General features: G+C 40.8%; 1 protein-coding gene across 2 annotated transcripts; it reads left to right on the top strand.

Moving 5' to 3' along the window:
- Window positions 1-7292: 7292 nt before the first annotated feature.
- On the top strand, window positions 7293-19690 carry tnfaip2a (tumor necrosis factor, alpha-induced protein 2a). 2 transcript variants are annotated; one of them, XM_076271808.1, is made up of 12 exons: window positions 7293-7362; window positions 8424-8576; window positions 8704-9370; window positions 9802-9916; window positions 10387-10509; window positions 11244-11338; window positions 11532-11624; window positions 11897-12023; window positions 12334-12459; window positions 12953-13108; window positions 13778-13899; window positions 16939-19690. In XM_076271808.1, exons 1-12 carry the CDS (start codon window positions 7320-7322, stop codon window positions 17084-17086), a joined length of 1968 nt encoding a protein of 655 aa, XP_076127923.1. In that variant the 5' UTR covers window positions 7293-7319; the 3' UTR covers window positions 17087-19690. The 2 variants fall into 2 exon arrangements, with proteins under 2 accessions (XP_076127923.1, XP_076127925.1); XM_076271810.1 differs by lacking the exon at window positions 7293-7362 and having other exon boundaries at window positions 8465-8545.
- Window positions 19691-20112: the final 422 nt, after the last annotated feature.

The raw sequence follows: 20112 nt of genomic DNA, 5'->3' as shown, positions 1-20112 counted from the left end.
TGTGCCAAAAAGGCAGAGGTCTGCTTTATGTTGTGGACTTTCCAGCCACCCCCCCCCCACACACACACACACACACACACACACACACACTAACATTTATGCGCGTGTGCAGGCTCTAACACACAGACAGAGAAGATGAGTTGTGAAAGGCTGTGCTGCAGAGAGGAGAAAATCACATGGTTTCTGGGAAGTGGAGCTGGAAGCTGCAGCGCTGCTACTAAAGGCTGGCTGGCACTGGGTGCTTTTTCATGACGGATGACTCAGAGAACGACACAGGAAGGGCACAAAAAAGAACCAGGGAAAGAGTGTAGGGGGGATTTAAGGCTGGGAATTCACTCGGTCTTAGTTAATTAGCTTTTTGTCAATTATTAACAGGAAAAAGGAAATGTTACTGTGTGTGGGGGCGAGTTCACTGGATCTTTATCTCTTTATAAGGATGCTTCCTTATTTCCAGGGAAAAGGAAATGTTACTGTGTGTCTATTGAGAAATTGCTGAGTCTAATCTTTCACCCTGTAAATATGAGGCAGAGTCCAAATTCAGTGGAAAATCCACCAAAACGGGGGGTTTATTTCATCATGTTCTGAGAGAAAGGAGTGAAGCGGTGTATGTCCCTCGTGGAGGCCCTGGTACTGAAGGACAGAGAAGGTTTTGGGGGAATCAGGAAGGCAAAAGAGGAGCAGAGTAGGGGCTCACTGGTTGAGTTCAGAGAAATGGCGTTTTCAAGCGGAAGTTGAAATGAAATTTTTCAATTTTCACCGGACATTAGTATTAACTTAGGTAATCCACACATATATAAAAATCCAAACATTCATGTCTAAAAATAGAGTTATGAGTAAAAAAGTGAAATGGCACAGGGAAAAAGTATTGAACACGCTAAGAAAAAGCAGCACACAAGGAATGGCAAGGAACAAACTAGAGAAATTAACCCTCCTATCTGTGCAAATTGATATAAGATGGGTTAGTGCATACTGGTGGGCTATAAAAAGTTTTTTTGTTACCAAGGTGTCACACAAGAAACATTTCATGATGGGTAAAAGCAAAGAGCTCTCCCAAGACCTTTGCAACCTTAGTGTTGCAAAACATATCAATGGAACTGGTTACATTGGATGCATTTCAAAACTTCAGAATCATCCAGCAAGCAGTATTGGTGCCATTATCTGCAAGTGGAAGGAACATCACTGCATGATCAATTGGCCATGCACAGGATTTCCTTGCAAGATTTCTGACCAGGAAGTCAGAAGGATAGTCAGAAGAGTAGCCCAAGAGCCAAGGACCACTTGGAGAAAGCTCCGGAAAGACTTGGAGGCAGCAGGTACAGTTGTTACAGAGAAAGTTATAGGTAATGCACTCCACCATAATGGCCTCTATGCACGCTCATCCCGCATGACTATTGCTGAAGAAAAGCATGTCAAAGCTTGTTGAAAGTTTGCTACACAACATTTGGACAATCCTATAAAATACTGAGAGAATGTATTCTGGCCAGGAGAGAGCAAAATTGAACTTTTCGGATGTCATACTACACACCATATTTGGAGGAGAAATGGCACTGTGCATCACCCTAAAAATACCCTAACAGTGAGGTTTGGAGGTGGTGGCATCATGGTGTGGGCTGTTTTTCATCTTATGGTACTGGCAGACTTCATACAGTTGAAGGAATGATGAATGGAGTCATTTTGTTCCGGGAGAATCCACCATTGCCATCCACCAGGATGATGAGGATGAGACATGGCTAGACAGCAGGACAATGATCCAAACCATTCAGCAAAGGAAACTCTCAATTGGTTTCAGAGAAAGGAAATCAAGGCCCTGACTTCAATCCAATTGAACAGTTTTGGAAGTTAACTAAAGATCAGGATTCACAAGAGGGACCCCTGGGATCTTCAATATTAAATGACTCTGTTTAAAAGAATGGGCCAAAATCACACCAGAATACTGATTAGTTTCGTCATACAGGAAATGCCTTGAAGCTGTAATTTCGAATAAAGGCTTTTCCACAAAGAAAAAAGAAAGACAAAGAATTTAAGAAATTTCAGCAGGCGTGTTCAATACTTTTTCCTGTGTCATTACACTTTATTACATATAACTCTATCTATGGACTTTAATGCTTGGATTTTTTTATATGGGTGGATTATCTGAGTTAATACTATGTCTGGTGAAAATGTCATGCAAATAGCCTCATTGGAAGTATACGTACTGAAAAAAATGTTGACGTGTTCAATACTTATTTTCCCCGCTGTATAAGCAAAGAGGGAGAGTGAAGGTGTGTTTATATGTGTGTTTTAATGTACAGAAGCACATATTTTGTCCCACTGACTATTTTCTCACCCATTAATTTCTAATGGCTGGTCATTTTTGACCGGAAATACACATGGGTGTTAAGTTAAATAAAACACTCAAATTGTTATAACAATTCTCAAAATTTGTTTTGTGTGTTCAGATGCCCTGTGTTAACAAAGTCAAGGAGACTCATGAATAAGTTAACAATATTTTTGAGAGAACATAATTGTCAATCGGTCACATTTGACTGCAAACACAACAGGAAGGTTAAGAGACCTGCAAGCACTCATGGGGTTCAGCCACCATTGCATTCACACAGCTTGAGCTTACAATGGTGCCAATTCAAATCCAGATCAGCAGAAAAGCAATTAATTTTTTTGCTCTGACTTGTCCAAACACACACAAAAAAAATCTCTTCAAAAAACATTTCCTCTCACAGTGCCACCTCTTCCTGTTATTAACAAAATGCCATACCAAGCCCTTCACACACAACCCCATGACCAGCTCACTATATAGTATACTAACCCACAACCAGCAAGGTCACACATAGGCCTATATGCCCATCCTGAACATGACCTCACTCCACCCGTTTTGACCAACCCCCATTGCGCCAGTCCCTTAGGATGCAAACACCATCTAAACTACACTGTGTTTCTATTCTTTCAGCTTAAGTTATGACTTCCTCTGAGAGGCCCCGTTTTGTGAAAGCGGAAAGGAAGATATAAGTGTTGTGTTTTGTTCACAAAAGAATATGCTTTTGTCAGACTTTATAATTAAGAGGGTTTGTCTAAGTGCTGCTTTGGTTGCAATTATGTTTTAACATTTTATCAAGAAAAAAAATGATAATGAGATTTTCAAGATATGATTTGTATTTTCTTGCTACATTGTGCTCATAGCTTTTGTTTTGCTTTGCAGCTGATTGTCTGTCAATAACTAGCTTTTGCAGCTGTGTACTGTTCCATCAAGGAAAATGTCAGACAGAAACTTTGGCTCTCGAGACCCACCAGACCGTCTCTCAGCCAATCAGAATTGAGCTGGGCCTGTTATAATGGTGGAACCCTTTTTCCATGTGTACATAAAAATATATGCGCTCATTTGCTTTGTAGGATTTTGCATTTAGAGGAAAAAGGGTCCCTATAGGCTATAGGCCATTTCTTGTCATTGGTGTTGTTTGCCTTGCCATCTGGTGCCACTACTTCCCCATTTACACTGATTTTACTCTCAGTCCTACTAATCAGTTCAGACAAAGTTAGTCCAGGTGCAAGATGTGGGACAACAACACCACATAGAACACTTAGTCTGAACAACATGCAAAGTTGGCCCAGCTGCAAAGTGCATTCTACCAGAGAAAAACACCACATGAGCTCTTTACATCTGAGCTAACCCCATCACTCTGACTTGGCAAAGAGAAACTCCTGAATTCTACGCAGATCCTATGCAGCATAGGGAAAGCATGAGTAAAGGCAAGGGAGAGGCAGCAGATATGAAGAAAGCCCAAAAGAAGCTACCACACAAAAAAAAACAAGCCCAAAGTCGCTTATAACAAGTCAGGATGACGTTAAATCAGGCTTTATTCTCTTATTGATGATGCACATTAAAGGAGAGAGACAAGCTTCACCCAAAAGATTCACCCGTATCTCTAACTAAACAAAGACATATCCTAGCTGAAGTAGGTTACAGAATAGTGTCTGAGTCCTTGGAGCAAGTCAAGTAAAGTCAAGTCAAGTTGAAAAAAAATATTGCAGTTACTACACCACTATGGGAAGGTAAGAAAGTTGTCCACTCCTGCACAGCCTATCCATAGTCAAAGAATCAGATCCGGAAGTAAGCAGAGTTGTCTAGAAAGTCTAACCTGACCCTCGCCAGATGAATTTCGCTCCGCCTAGCTCCACTTATCCATCTGGAACCGATCCATTGGAATGGTGTTTCAGAAGGCTGGGCCTAATCAAAAAATGTTTGCATATGATTGAATAAGCCACTTGTCCGTTTAAGCCATTTTGACGTGCTACTTCAACCACTCACATCGAAGCCAACCCGTGACGCTGATAACAGTCTCACGGTCGCTTCTCCACTACTCCCGCCCTGCGTCCTGATTGGCTGAACCATAAAGTCGGTTGCAAAAATCACTCTCAATGGAAGAGGTCCCAGATGGATGTGAGTGAAGGTAGGCGGAGCTAAGCGGAATGAAATTCATCTGGCGAGGGTCAGGTTATAGAAAGTCATGCTACATCTAAATCTACAGAATGTATAGACCAGAGATACAAATTGGTACAAAATCATAGATGAACATAAGAAATACACAGTATGTAGATTTAAGCAGGAAGGATTTTGATTCACAACTCTTTGGGAGCAGTCATATTGGCTTGTCTTCACATCACTCTCCAGGTTCCAGATTATCACACATTTGTGGCATCTTCTTTCACTTTCACTTTTCAAGGTCAAAGTAGTGGTGAGGTTCCAATGTTTGCAGTGGCTGTGGATTGTTTCCACGTGATGTTTCGAAGTGCTAAAAAATATCATGGTCATGGGTGGAGGTATAAATAGGAATTGGGGCGTTGCGAGGGACTGCGATCAGGCTGACCTTTGTGTATCAAACTGGCACTCTCCAGTGAAATATGACATTTCTAAACCACAAAGGCAAGAAAATATAGACTAAATTGGCATCTCTAAGCCAGGTCAAAACATGGGGCCAAGCAGATACACTTTTATTTTGGAAGACAAGCAAATGGGTCTTCCAAAAATATGATAGCTAGATAGATAGATGATTATTTGTATTATTAGATTTTCAGGAGCTCCCAACAAGCTTGTTGACACTCGGACACTGTCTCCCGCTATATCCCCACTCTCATTTCTCAATTCTCTTTTCTTTCTCAAGCAACTCATATTCTCACCGAAAGTAAATTACAACGTAATATACACCTTGAATTAGCCTTTTATCTATGACCGTATGGGTCTTCATTTTAGCAACAAATTACGCTAAACGTTAAGTCTAATTTTAGTCATTTACAAAGTTATTTCGTGCTAAAGGGTAAGTGCCTTGCAGTAATGACCTCTAAAGGAAGTTCAAGTCAAGATAAGACCTCTCACGTGGGGAAATAGTCTTGGATATCATCAGGATCTTTTATCAGCAATTTTCTCTACGTCCTCTAAATGTCTGTTTCCTTTCTTATACCTATATTATATCTTATAATGGTTCATGGTATCTCAAAAATACTAGGGACTTTCCTCACTGGTTACCTCGACCCTGAAGTGCTATTCCAATATGACACAACATCAGTGTCTCCCACCCCTGAAAATGAGGTCACTCATTATTATGATATCATTTACACACTGGGGGTGTTGAAAAACTTGGAAAATACACAAGACAACCGAGAGAATCAATCAAGACTGATTCTCTGCAAAAAAGATTCTGAGATGTGACTTTTGACCAGACCCCTATCTCTGTAAACTATACCACCACATACTTTCCTATCAACACGTGTTGATAACGTTACTGTAAGCTAACAGTTTCGGATGTACCCTAACCAAAAGCCCTGGTGCAATCTCCTCAAAGAGTGCAGCACTGCCTTCAGGTCTGGCGACAGAGCACTGTTACAGCTCTGCAAGAACTAACCTGAAGAGAGGCATCAGAGATGCCATAGCAGCTCACAAGAGGAGGATTGAGGATCACTTTAACAACAACAACCCGCCACGAAGGGCTTGGCAGGGCATCCAGCAGCTCACAGCCAGCAACAACACTACCGCAGACGGAGACACTTCTCTGGCAGAGAAACTAAACTGTTTCTTTACCTGCTTCAAGGTGAGGAGCACTGCCACTGACACGTCACCTTCACCTGACGGCAACAACAGTCACACACACTCACTGTGCTGGAGCATGAGGTGAGGCGTGTGCTCAGTAAAGTAAACTGCAAAGGAAAGCTGCAGGTCCAGATGGGGTCACAGGCAGGGTAATAAAGGACTGTGTGGCACAGCTCTCAGAGGTCACAAGACTCCTCAACCTGTCCTTAATCGATTGTTCCACCACATCTCAAATTTGCTACAATAATTCCTCTGCGCCAGAAACCTACCATAAGCAGCTTAAATGACTACCGCCCTGTGGCACTTACACCAGTGATCACCAAGTGCTTTGAGCAGTGGGTCCAGCAGCACATCTTAGCCAGCCTCCTACCCACCCTGGTATTTGACCCATATCAGTTTGGTATTGTGTTGGCAGTGTACAGACTGCACACTTAAATACACTTCAGTCCAAAATAATGTTTGGAGGAATTTCCTTGGATCTGAGGAGGTAGGAACATTCAACCCAGATGTACTCCTTTGGCGAGACAACAAATCAGTGTCATCTAACTCTCAGCAAGCTGGGAGATTGAGTTTCATCTAAAAGGCCATCTTGATTGGGAATGTCTTCTGTCTCTAACTATGTTCAGACCTAGGCCTACTTATATAGATAAACATTTTCCGATGCAACTTAAAAAACATATTTTACGTACAAATATTCATCTAAAACGTTTTGCTTTAGCACAATCAATGTACACTTCAGATGTTTGAATCCCATGCAGATTTTTTCCACTCACAAGACAAGTGCACATTGTGCATTTGTATCATTCGTTTGCATTCACATTTTCTCTATTGTTCAATATTGTTCTAAGTTCAAATGTGATGTAAAGTAGGGGTTGGGTTATTGACATTACACATTTCAATCAGTGTGCACACCGAATCACACAATCATCTTGTTTTACAACATGAGCTACATCAATTTCAGATTTGCATGTGTTTATTGTGTGATTTAACATGTTGATTTAAAAATATAGCCGATCACCGTGTAGCGCTTGAGAATGGGAATTGTGAGTAGAATTGTGGGACTCGCTCTAAAATAAAATGGAATTACATCAACAGTGAAAGCGAAAGTGTTGAACTCGCAGCATCTGCAGTGGTCCACGATGACAGCATCCAACCCCCATAGCCTAGGCTATAAAACAGAGGGAGTGACACAGCACTTCAACAGAACGTACCGTTACTCTGGGAGAAACACATTATAGCGACAATGGTCAAACTGCCGAATTTCACGCGCCGGAGGGCGACTATAGGTAGGTTAATCCTACTTACTATATGTCTATACTGACAGACAGACTGACATAAAGGTCCGTACTGTAATGATTCTAGATATTATGCCTTTCGATGGCTTTTCAATAATCTTTTTTGGAGTTGATGGTGAATCTGTGTTGTTAAAGGTAGCCTAAGATCCGCGATTAGGTTGATATTTTAGCTCGACAACAGCAATCAATACATACTATTCCATGAAGCTGTGTAGACTGACTGTGATTGTTAGTGGCTCGATTCAAGCCTGTTTTTCAGAGTCAGATCTGTGTACAGATTTATTTATTTATTTATTTATTTTGGGGGCGGGGGGGGGGGGGCACCAGAGAACCTGGCAAAATGGGATTAGAATATAATCTAATCTAATTATGATTGGAAAGTGTTCATGCATACCTTTCCAAGCGATTAATAAGACGCATTTTCTATTCAAGTCCGTTCATTATTTTGCTTTATTTGAAAACACATATATGTTATGTTATGTTGGGTTATAGGTTAGGTTGATCAACATTGCTTATCAACTTTAACATTGTTTGTTGTATGAAAATCCTCATGTCAACCAATAGCACATGTTTTTACGCAGTTATTTGTTTGTTATTACGCAGGCTATTAGCCTAATACTAGAATACTTTGTTTTACCCATGCCTATTATTAGGTTAAATTAATTTGTTGTTTTGTTTAACGAATGACTTAGTCGTTAAAAAAGTTATATTCCATTTACTTTTGCGTAAATTGAGTACCGGCGGGATTGAGTCCATGCCCTTCTATTCCATTTACCTTTGCGTAAATTGAGTACCGGCGGGATTGAGTCTACTTCCTACTAGCACATCACACAGCTCCATCAAGTGATAGGCTACAGTAGGCTACTAGCATATATGTGATACCCGATACTCCCCAATGGGTAGTGCGTGGTAACCTCACGAATCCCGAGACTCTATTTTATAACGTAGGCGGCGTCCATACGGATGTTATCGCATGGGTTATTGGTGCAAAATAGAATATATTTAGTGTGCGCTTCGCGTTTCCATAACCATAGTCTACATGTCGTTTGCAGACGTTACAGATAACGCAGAAGCGGCCTGCAGTCAAGTGGCTAAAAAAGCTGCGAATGATGGGAAGAAGTTCAAACCCAAGATCAAACTTCCGTTCAAAGGTCTCCGAGGAACCAAAACTGGGGTGGGTGCCATAGACGCTGTTCCAGAAACAGGTGCATTATTCTGTTTATTACGCTGCCTTTTCCTTATGTGCCAAAACACCTATTTAATATTTCATATAATTGTTTTTTAATACTCAGATTTTGGATTTTGTATTTAATCGACTTGATATGTGTACAGTTCCGGTGGTGGTCCTGAGCTTTGAGGAGAACTTGCATCAGAACCATCTGGCTGAAGCCGGCCGGCAGCTAATAGCGAGGGAAAATGCAATCTTCGGTTTGGGCACTGATCAAGACTCGGTCGATGTCGATGGGAGAGCCAAAGAGATAGACCAACTTCAGATGGATTACGAGATGCTCCAGGTGCGTCAGTGGATGGTCATACATGAAACGTTTGGGGACAAGCCCGGTGAGAAGCATCTGACAGAATTACGCAGCGCCGTGATCTCGATACTGCAGGAGGACGAACAGGACACACACTGGCTAGAACCTGAGGGACAAGTACCGGACTGGCGGCCGAGGCAGTGTCTGTTGAACCACAACAACCTCCTCGAGAAGATCGTGGACGTGCGGATCAATAAAGCGGAGAATGAAGAAAAGGGCACAGACAAATTGTCCACGGCCCTGAAGAAACAGGTGTGTAAGATTGGAAAGAGGGTACAATCAGATCTACTAAAAGTCGTGAAGGACGTAAAACACTGTTACCCCGATGAGCTAGAGATCTGTAAAATCTACGCCCGCTTGTATCACCAAGCCTTCTCCAGGCGCCTGCGGGAGTTCGCTCAGACCAGCTTGGATGTGGAGGACTGCACCTATCTGCTTCTCTGGATCAACAGCTACTATCCTACGTGAGTGGGAGCAAGCTTAGCTGTGTGTGTGTGTGTGTGTGTGACCAACAACACTTTCAATAAAAGTGTAAACAGGGTTTGTTTGTTTGAAAGGGTGTGGCAGAAATGCATCAACATTAGATTAGATTGCTTTGGAATAATAGAACTCTAAAGGATTTTCTGGCACAAGTTAACTCAGTCATCTCGTTGCTTTGATTTAATTAAGTTATATGTAGTGTAGTGTTAGGTTTAGTATAAATGTATTACACATGTTGAGACCTTGAATTTCCCCTCGGGATCAATAAAGTATCTACCTATCTATCTATCTATCTATCTATCTATCTATCTATCTATCTATCACACAATAGTAATTGTCTGAGTTACTTACTTTCAGCAGTTGTTTTTAGAGTGTACTAAACTGCAAACCAAACCATTACATTTGTGTGTTTCAGGGATGTGTTGAAGCACAAGGAACTAAAGGAGCACCTAGACAGTGACTCTCTGGGGCCATTGCTCTCAGAGGACGACATCAAGCCTTTAGAGGAGCAGTATCTGTCATACAAAGAGGTAAAAATGCAGCTCTGAAAACAATCCTAGAAAATCTATTCCAGATCCATTCTAGAAGCATCTGTGTTGTGTTACTGTGTTCTTTGAGCACTTAATCATAGTTGTTTTCGTCAGTGATAATACACAATAGTGTCACACGTGTCGTTTTCGAGTGTGGGAATATTCCCCTTTTTTTAACACTGAGAGTAGTAGTCGTCGAAAGAAATCACAATATCATTGTTTGCTCTGAAAATGACATCATGGTTTGCACCACTACTTCCTGGTGGATACTAGTCTCCCCCTGACTATTTTCCCATCACTGTTCACAAATAACAGTTGTATGTCACATAGTGTGTCGTTAAGCATGCTCCTCCAGATTTCAGCAGGTTGGCTTGTCTAGTACCAAGCGACTGCGTCTGTTCCAAACAGCCTTTCCTGTTTTGGCATCATTTATAATAACATGTTTAAACTTGTGCCATGGCTTCTTGCAGACTACAGTGAGAGACTGGCTCACCAACGCCCTGAGGACTGAGGAGGAGAGGTGGATCCGTGGGGACTGGCCAGAGCTAATAGACGGATACTATGTTAGCCATTTAGCTATCGACATCATTGGGGTCAGTCTGCAATCTACGTCTATTCCCTCATGCTCACTGCACTCAGATTAGTGTTTGATTGAAGAGGTCTGCAGCACATTCATAGATCAGTGCTGGGCAATTCCATGGAAAATTATGTTTTTTGTAACATCCATAACGCCAATAAAATGTGATGGTATGGTATGATGTGAATGATTACATGAAATTTGAGCATTTGCTAATTTTGGCTGAAGAATGTACATGAGAAAAAATGCGCAAAAAATGAATGTTATCATTCGCATCATACAAATGCCAAGGCATTTCACTGGCGTTATGGAGGTGACAAAAAGTCAATTTTCCGTGGAATTGCCCTGTTATATCAAAAGCATCTCTACTCCCAGGTATTAGCATGGATTAGGCGTGTTTTTACGTTGTCAGGAGAGACAAAATAATCACACAGTGGTATGTTGCTCTGTAACCGTGGCATGCCTCTTATGTAAAAATGGTGCCGCACACCCTGGCCCCATATGCTAAGTCTTTACTCAACAAAATACGTTTCGGCCTAAAAGGCCTTCATCAGATTTTTCGGCCTTATAGGAAACATATTTTGTTGAGTAAAAACGTGGCATATGGAGCCAGAGTGTGCGGCACTTCTTTACCATTTGAACTTTCTACCAGTGGCTAGCATCTCCCTAGAAAACAGTTGGTGTGCGTTACAAATAACTTTCATGCCTCTTACTTTATGTAACCTGTACCCCCATATTCTACCCTGGCAGTTGGCGACTCCACTTGCTCAAGAGGCCCTGACTATTTTGGGAGACGACGTGAAAGTCCAGAGGCTGCAGTGCCCGCTGGAAAGCTTCTTAGTAAGGTGCAGTACAGCCAGTATTCAAATCAAAGTTATAACAGGGTCCCTGTTGCAGTCCCTGCACTTCCTGATACAATTCTGACCATACAAACATTCGTCATCCAAGTCAACAAGACTTGGAATGTAATCTGTAATGGCCTGATATTGTGAACAGGTCACAAAATATGAACAGTGTTTTTTTTTTCCATTCCTTCAGCTACAAGAAGGCTTTAGAGGATTTTTCAAAAGGACGCCACGAGACTTCAAGAGCAGTTATAAAGGCTAATCTTGTCAGCATTGAGCAGTTCAGGTGAGAATGAGAGAATCAACACAGTTATAAGTACAACTGATATAATTTAACTATTAATGTCCCAACTGACTTGTAATATTAACATCCTATGTGATTTTTAACACCCATGTTCTGAAGATAGGAAAAAGTACTACACACACACACACACACACACACACACACACACACACACACACACACACACACATGCATACTGCAAAATTAATAGTTTGCTCCCAAATATATCTTTAAGAGCTAGTAGTTATTAAGCTGTCATGTACGGTTCTTCACAGGGAGTTTGTGGAAAAAAAGGAGAAGCTTTTTAAAGAGCAGACCAGGACCACTTGCTTGTCTATACTGGCCAAACTCAAGGACTACTGCCACTCGTACTTCTTGTGTCCGATACTCAAGGAGCTGAAGGTTGGTTAAAATCACTCTCTACCCCTTCCCTACACACCAAGGAGAGGTCAATATCTATCCAGTTATGTCCTCCAATGTTTTATCATGTATACAGCATATATTCATAGATTAGATCAGTGCCTTTAGAATAATATGTTATGTGGCCTCATGAGTCACATGATCATATGGATGTGAACACCCGCCTGTTGGATACTTTGATTTTAGTCACTGAAGCACTAGCACTTGACAGCTGTTAAATAAAAGTTCATAATGAAATACTCTTGAGTCATTGTACAGTGTCATCACATATGAATGCCGTTTTCTTCTACAGGTGCACTGTGGTAATATTTGGACGAACTCTTGGTTTTCGGCAAAGCAAGGGGTTCCAAACGAACTGGTGGGGATGCTGGAAGGACAAAGCTACGAGTTCAGGGACCTCAAGCCTATCTGCAGAGAGGTATGTGTCACATTCAAGTGGCTGTATTGATTAATTTGTCTGCAAACATTCAAGAATAATGGGTCTTTTACGTGGCCACAGCCCTGTGTAGAGCAGCGAGAGAGAGAGAGAGAGATAAGGGTAACATTAAAACAATTCACTTACAGCACATGGCTAAAAATAAATAAAGGCAAAGAGAGTCTGTTAAAACTGTGGAAAGGCTTATCACGTTCCGACACCCTTCCCTTGCTGTAAAAGTCAACCACACACGTTCATCATTTGCTGTAAACTCCAGTTTTGTGCAATGTGGTTCTTTGCTAAGCTTAATGTATCGGTAAATCGGTAAATTATACAACAGTTAGGTCTGGTCAAACTATCTATACATTTCTGATTGGACCAGATTCGGATTCGGATTCGGATATGTGTATTTGTTAATGTATATTTCTGGTTGTGTGTGCATGTGTGTGTGTGTGTCTCTCTCTCTCTCTCTCTGTGTGTGTGTCTGTGTGTTAAGGAGCTACTGGGACAGCTCCACTTTGAAGTGATCACGTATTATGTGAAGAAGCTACTTAAAAGGAAGATGAAGCTGAAGGACCGTGAACAGCAGGAAGCTGCTGCTACGCTGTTGTGTGAGGACAGCAAAAAACTCAACACACTGTTTATTGACATGGTAAACACACACACACACACACACACACACACACACACACACACACACACACACACACAAACACACACACATACACAAACACATACACACACACACACACACACACACACACACACACACACACACACACACACACACAGCCAGGCACAACACTATTTCATTTAGCTGGGTCCTTATCTTACTATGCACTGCCCACTTTAGGAATGGGAAATGGCCATGGGTGGATCCTCGTCATGACAGGAAATAACATGGATGATGATAATACCAGACAGTTGGTTTTAACGTTTAGTTGTTTGCGTGTTTCATAACATATTGAAAAAAATAGGCTGAAATGCTCATTAGTCATTGATCAACATGATTGGTGTGTTTACAGTAATGCCATTATGCCAACTGTAATGCTATTTTTTTCATAAAGCACATTGAAGACACCTGCAGTTGTACAAATTGCTTAACAAAAAGAAAAAAAGAATCAGTTAAAATGAAACAAAAAGGACAAAATATAACAATAAATAAAAGTAAAACTAAAAGGTAAAAACGTATAAAATGACAAAAAATAAAAGCTAAACCAATAAGATCAAAAGAAAAGGGCAAAAAATGCCACTTATACTGATTTACAGTAAAAGCTAGGGAGTAAAAATATTTAAAAGGATGTCAATGCTACTTTTACAGGGCTCTAAGAACAGCTGGCTGGACAAGGTCGTGTGTGAGTTGGCGGAGGTGGTCAGACTGCAGGACCCAGGAGCCATCCAGTTGGAGATCGTTACTCTAGCCAGAGAGCACCCTGACCTCAGGTAGGCCCCTTTCTATACTGCAGTCCACAAAGCAACACTGACCTGAACTTGAGGGTGACAAATAACAGAGCAGTCCTCAATTCTATTCCAATATTTTTTTTGTCAAAATCAGGAAAATGGCTTCTCACTGTCCCTTTGCTGTCTATTCAGTGTGGACTAAAACATGTTGTGTTTATACACAATCCTTGCACTCGAATAGGAAGCAAAAAAAGAGGATTGGGGGGAGCATTTTATAATTTCAGTCAGTCAACAAATTGCCTCCGTAATTTGTCATTTCTGTAATTTGATTGGCTGTGGAGCTCAAATAGGAACGACTTTTCATCAGAATCTCTGGCTGTACCATACAGTGAGCTAAAATGAATGTGTCGGAAATGGAGCAAAGCTTCATGCTCATGTAATGGCTAGGGCTTGTATAGGGGTCATTTGTTTACACAAATCAGGACTGAGTTGACTATTTGCTTACTTGGAAAAAAAACCTTGCCCTAAGCAGCCTGGTAGCCTAGGAAACCTGCATATGTGCTATGGGGTGACATGACATCACCAACTGGTGTTTGTTTGCTGAATTTAATTTTGAATATCATTTTAAAATACAATTAAAATGACTATTTTGTATTTTAACAATGTCAACTTTATAACTGTGCACCTTGTCAAATCACCTTACCATATTGTGAATATGAAAAGGTAATCGAGGACACTTAAAGGTGTGTCTGGAAGGTATGGTTGTCAGTGGTCTGGACATTTTGTATTTTTCTGGAGCCTCTCCAAATCATTTCATTGCAGGGAAAACCCAGGGCTTTATGAACTTCTGTTCTGGCACTTCAGCTCAGTGGAACTATCAGAATGTGGTTTTTCCTTTCATTGTTAATGTTGGCTAAAAATGTATTCTGATAGAACAATCTTTTGACATTGTTAGACTATCAGTCATCATGCAACCCTGAAATGGAACCGCAAACTATTACAATTAATCTACAGAAAGCTGGTGGGAAAATGTTTCTTCCCCTTGTGTTGTTGTTACAGTTTAATGACCTGATAATTTTTCTTCACAACCCTGAAACCGGATGCCTTCCATGGCTCGCTCTTGATTGACTGCTTTGTTTTGGCTTTGGGTTTCTGGATGGATGATGAAGCAGGGTTGTTCAGCTTTGCTGACCTTTATTGGGGTCCTGCGATGATAAAAACAAAAAAAACTAGACGGAAATCTAATCAGCACTATCTGCTTAATGTCAGGGGATGATAAATATAATGTCAGGGGATGATACAATGCTAAATTGAACGTTGTATTACCCTGGAAAGATCCACACTATGACCTTTGACCTTCTATCTGTATTGAATAAAGTATTAAATAAAGTATAACAGAAGCACACAAGTGAGCTGCACCTTCTTCTCATCTCAGGGATCAGCTCTGCCTGTGAATTATCAGTAAAGCTCTAGTCGGTAACACCATTCGGTTCATGCTGTAACATAGCCACAAAATGTCTGCCCTTCTTGGGAGGGAAAAAAATAGGCTGTCATTGTTAATTTAGAGCTTCTGGGTTTGGTCTAGAGGTGTTCTGAACTGAAAGAGAACCCAATCCTTCATGGGTGTGGACAGCTGCCGTGGGAGGTAACAGTGTCTGGTCAGTGACATTAAAGTATCATCTTCTCAGTGTAGCTCTGATGCCATTGTCATTGTCTTAATATGGTTATTTCCTGTTGAGGAGTACGGTCACAAATATGTGGTTAGAATGTTCGAGAACTGAGGTTTTCGCACTATGATGTGACAATTACCCACAGAGATTTTTCCCATAAACTCTATAAAGAACACTGAAACTATAGATTGTTCGCGTAGCATTCTAGAAGGAGCCAGGAAAAGAATTCACTCCTCAACAGGTTAAGAAGTTTCAGGTGTGGTCCTTGATTGCAGTCTGTCATAATCCTCTAGCTGTCTGCTCAGCGTGTGCGCTCAACATAAAATCTTGCACACAGTTTTTGCACAGTCCTCGCTCTTCAAATGTGAAAACAGTGTTTTAGACTGAGTCAGATGCTATCTGGCCAATCAGCACATCTTTCAGGAGCACAGGGCACAGGTGTCTAATTTGATTGGCTATTGACCTAAAACATCAACTTTTCAACTGAACTACAACACTGCATCTTTTTGTATCCTCTTCAGTTTTCCTCCGAATTGTAAAAGTGGATGCCCTCCAAAGCCTGCTAGATTGATTGTTTTGCTCTGTTTTTAGTTATCTTGGACGGATGATGATCAGTCATCACAATTACAATCAACATGTTGTTTCAAGAGTACTGGAAGCTAGTTCACTTGATAACCTTTGCCTGACCGCTTTGGGTATTTTTTGACACGCATGGTGTGCCAGGAAGGCATGCGTGTCGATTCGCTGACTTGCTCAAGCCTGTTCTAATGCAGATGGGAAATTGCTGGAAAGAACTGTATGATGCACAGTTCCTGCGTATCCCCCCCCCCCCCCCCCCATTGGCTTCCTCTTATTGTATTCATGGTAGGTAATACCTTGAGTAAGATGGAAATGCATAATTAATACTGTGCCCTCCAGAATTATTGGCACCCTTATTTAATGAGTGGGAAAAGGCTGAGGAAAATCCCCATTTACCGAACGTTATGTTTACTCGCTCTGGATCTTGGATCTCGGAGTCCTGGATCTTCTGTTGTGTCTTTTTAAGATCATCACATATCATGTTGTAAACAGAATCCTTTTTATGGCTAAATAGGAGAGTTAATATTGTGCCAAATCAGATGGTTCATTTATGAGTGACTTGGTAAATGTGTATTCATGTATGTCATTATCATAAATATTTGATGTATAGTTTTTAATGGGAACCTTGATTTAGGTGATATTATATTACTGGCATTCAGAAAATGCTGGCTTCCTTTTCAAAGTATTGTTTCCTGGCAATTTATCTTGAATTATTGAGTGAAATTAATATTTTGTCTAAATCATCAAATCATAATTTTATCAAATTAGTAACTCTCCCTCTCCCGCTGTCTCTCTTTCTCTTTCTCTCTCTCTCTCCCTGTCCATCTTTCAGTGAGAAGCACATCCTTGCATTGTTGTATCTGAAAGCCCACCTCACAAACACGGATATTCGCCGGATTCGGGAGAGCCTGTCGGAGAACCGAGGCACCTTGAGCAAGAGACCCGCTCCTGTTTTCTTCACCAAGGTTCCTGTCAAGTAGTTGGAGAAAAGCAGGCCACGCCTCAGCCTTACTATGTGATTTACTCACTTCTAGTCTCTAGTACCTAGAAAGGCTAATGATTTGATAAATAAACAGATGTTTATTTCAGTTAGCTACTGGAGATAATAACCTGTTGGTACTGTGTAGACTGTTAATGACTAAGGGGATGTAACATTGAAATTTGGTGTTTCGACAAAGCTTGGTCACTTTGTCAAGTATTTGACTCAAAAACCAGGGTCAATTTATGTCCCCATATCAACATCAGGTATTAAAATCCATGGAACCATGTCCTATGGCATGACACAGGAATATCTATAAGCACATCATTAGTGATCATGGGTAACATACCACTTAAACTCTACAAATCCTTTACCAAGTTTTCCACAGCTGAAACATTTAATGTGGAGAATGTGGAGACATAACTGACCAATTGTGTTATAGATCCATTAATAAATGGAGACGTTCAACTCTTGTTAAACATTAAATCGTTCCTTGAAGAGTTACAGAAGATAGCCTGTAGCAGACTATCCCAAAGCCTTGAAGACAGCTATTTCAGTTTATACCATTGAGTGCATTATTTGCTGAAATTCTCCTCACAATTTCACAGCAATTCGTACAATCTGCACAACTTCCAACTTATCAGGACAGGGAGATATAATATGGGTTTACATCTACCTACACTAGCGGTAGAAATGGACCAGGCACTAATCAAACATACAGGATGCAGTGAGACTAACAACAAGGAAACTTTGTTTCCTTAGACATTATGGAGTGGGGTTTCCGTATCAATCTCCTGACCATAATGGTGACTCACTACTCAAGAGACTTCAGGTGGAAAAGCCTCTTACCGCCTGTCAGGAGAGTTTGGCTCTTCCCAGAAGCAGGGAGATTTGTGTACGTTTTTTCCCGACCCCTAAAAGCTGGTGCCAGAGATGGATAGTAGATCCCCCCCATCCAGTGTGGAGAAGTAGAATGTTCCTAATTTACTGCAAAGGTCCCTTCTAACTTTTCTCCCACATGGTCCGGGAATTCTCCACGCAGGAAGATGCTTGTTTATTCCCTGTTTCTGTTTGAGTGGTCATGGTCAATTGGTGGGTACTGCAGTTTCCTTGTCAGTCAGTGAAATGCTGTTCTGCGAGGCACAGACTAGTCTCCACCAAACTCAGTTACAGAACAGTGACTTCTTCTCTGTTTTGGAAGTTTGTGTGTGTGGCTGTTGTAAGGTATTTAAAGCAATTAAAGTAAAAAAAAAGAAGTTGTTTTTTTACACCTTCTTTTTTTCTGCGTAGCTGAAACACAACTCCTGCAGCATGCTTAATTATGTGACACCCTGAATAATTCACTGGCGGTGCGATTGAAATGGTCTGTGTTGGTTGTTATGACGACAGGCGCTTGTACCGGACAGATTGCCCAGTCCGTGGGGTAGACAGTCTCGCGAACATGAATTGATGGCGGAGAGAGACGCGGTCCCGAAACACTGCTCTCCACTTCGCTGCTGTCTCAACTTCTTTCAACTCCCATCTGCTCTTAGAAAATTACAGAGATAAGCTAAATTCAAATACTTAATACAAAATACAAATAGGGATTTATTATTTATATCCAGTGTACTGTATAAAGTATGTTAAGATAAGTTCATATTTACATATCTTAACTATGATATGCATGCATATGCAGAGTTAAATAAATGCCTTTGACTTACAGTTTTATAGACTTTTTAACTAAAGGTATTTGCTTAGTGGATTCTCTGTAAGCTGTTTTGTGTGGACTCCACTGTTGTATATTTTAATTTGAATGGTTGAGTTCTTCAGACCAGTTACTGCCTCAGATAGCCTACAATCAAGCTTACTCAGTAAGATTCACTTATTTCCGCAAAATTACATAACTTATTATACTGTAGTATATTGTAGTAAATAATAATATACTGTATGATAGGCTCAGCGTATGTGATTCACAGATGATTTATCATGTGCTGTGTGCCAACACAGTGGTTTTGGTTGACATTTTGAGGAGAGACACTTGAGATTACACATTACACATGAGAATACCCCCCCACACACACACACACACACACACACACACACAGAATAAGGGATAGAAAAGGGAGAAAGGACCTCTTTATCCACATAACAAACACACTTTATATGCACATGGGACTGAATGACTCTAGCCGTGTCATGAGCATGTGTCGTCTCACACACATCACGTACAGTCATTGTGATTATGACATCATAATGGACAGCAGGGGATCACAAGTGACAGGGTTCTGACAAAGTCTGCTTATCGAGGGGGTTGAGGCAGAGTAATCAAGGATCTTTGTTCCCAAGCACCCACTTCACATGGCTCTGTGCCATGGGTGTGAATCAATAGGCCATTCTTTGTTTCTATCTGACTCAAGGGAATTCAGACCTTGCATGTGATATATGCTGTCTAATTTTTTGTTACGAATTGTTATTGTTAACCATAATAGTCCCATTTTAAAGGTGCTTCTAGCAGTGCATGCATCTATTTGTGTTTGCTGTAGATTAGTCTTGTATCCTGAGATAAACTTGTACTGTAAAGTTAATGTATTGTTTTGGTGAACATGAAATAAAAAGATAAACAGTGCTTATTGAAGTTTGTGACTAAATCAATTCTTCAATCCATATAACCTTAAATTATTTACTCAACCGTGTTGAAAATACATTCCACTTGATCACTTCTGGAAGAATTAAACAATTTTGTATAACTCTTTGAGTTAGTAGATCTGGTCTCTGTATCTAATTTCATCTGTGAGAGTATCTCTTGAATTTGGAATTGCAGTGCAAAAAAGAAACTCCATTGGATTTTGGAATTTCCTGTAACAATTGACTGCCAGGCTGTTTGGCACAGGCATGGGTGAATAGCTCACAGACGAGAAACAGATGGATGTTATGGGTCTCAGTTGTGCCTGTTGTAGTGCACTGTGAGTGTTCAGCTATGTTTGAGATAATGTCCTGGAGTTCAGTTGTGTGATAGCACATAGTACTAAACATTATTCTTTACAGTTA

This window comes from Alosa pseudoharengus, unplaced genomic scaffold (genome assembly GCF_046254945.1).
Source record: "Alosa pseudoharengus isolate Yale_2024_CS ecotype anadromous, Long Island Sound unplaced genomic scaffold, YU_APseudo_1.1 YU_APseudo_1.1_scf_7, whole genome shotgun sequence".
Taxonomy (NCBI): domain Eukaryota; kingdom Metazoa; phylum Chordata; class Actinopteri; order Clupeiformes; family Clupeidae; genus Alosa; species Alosa pseudoharengus.
This window is presented reverse-complemented; position numbering and strand designations above follow the sequence as displayed.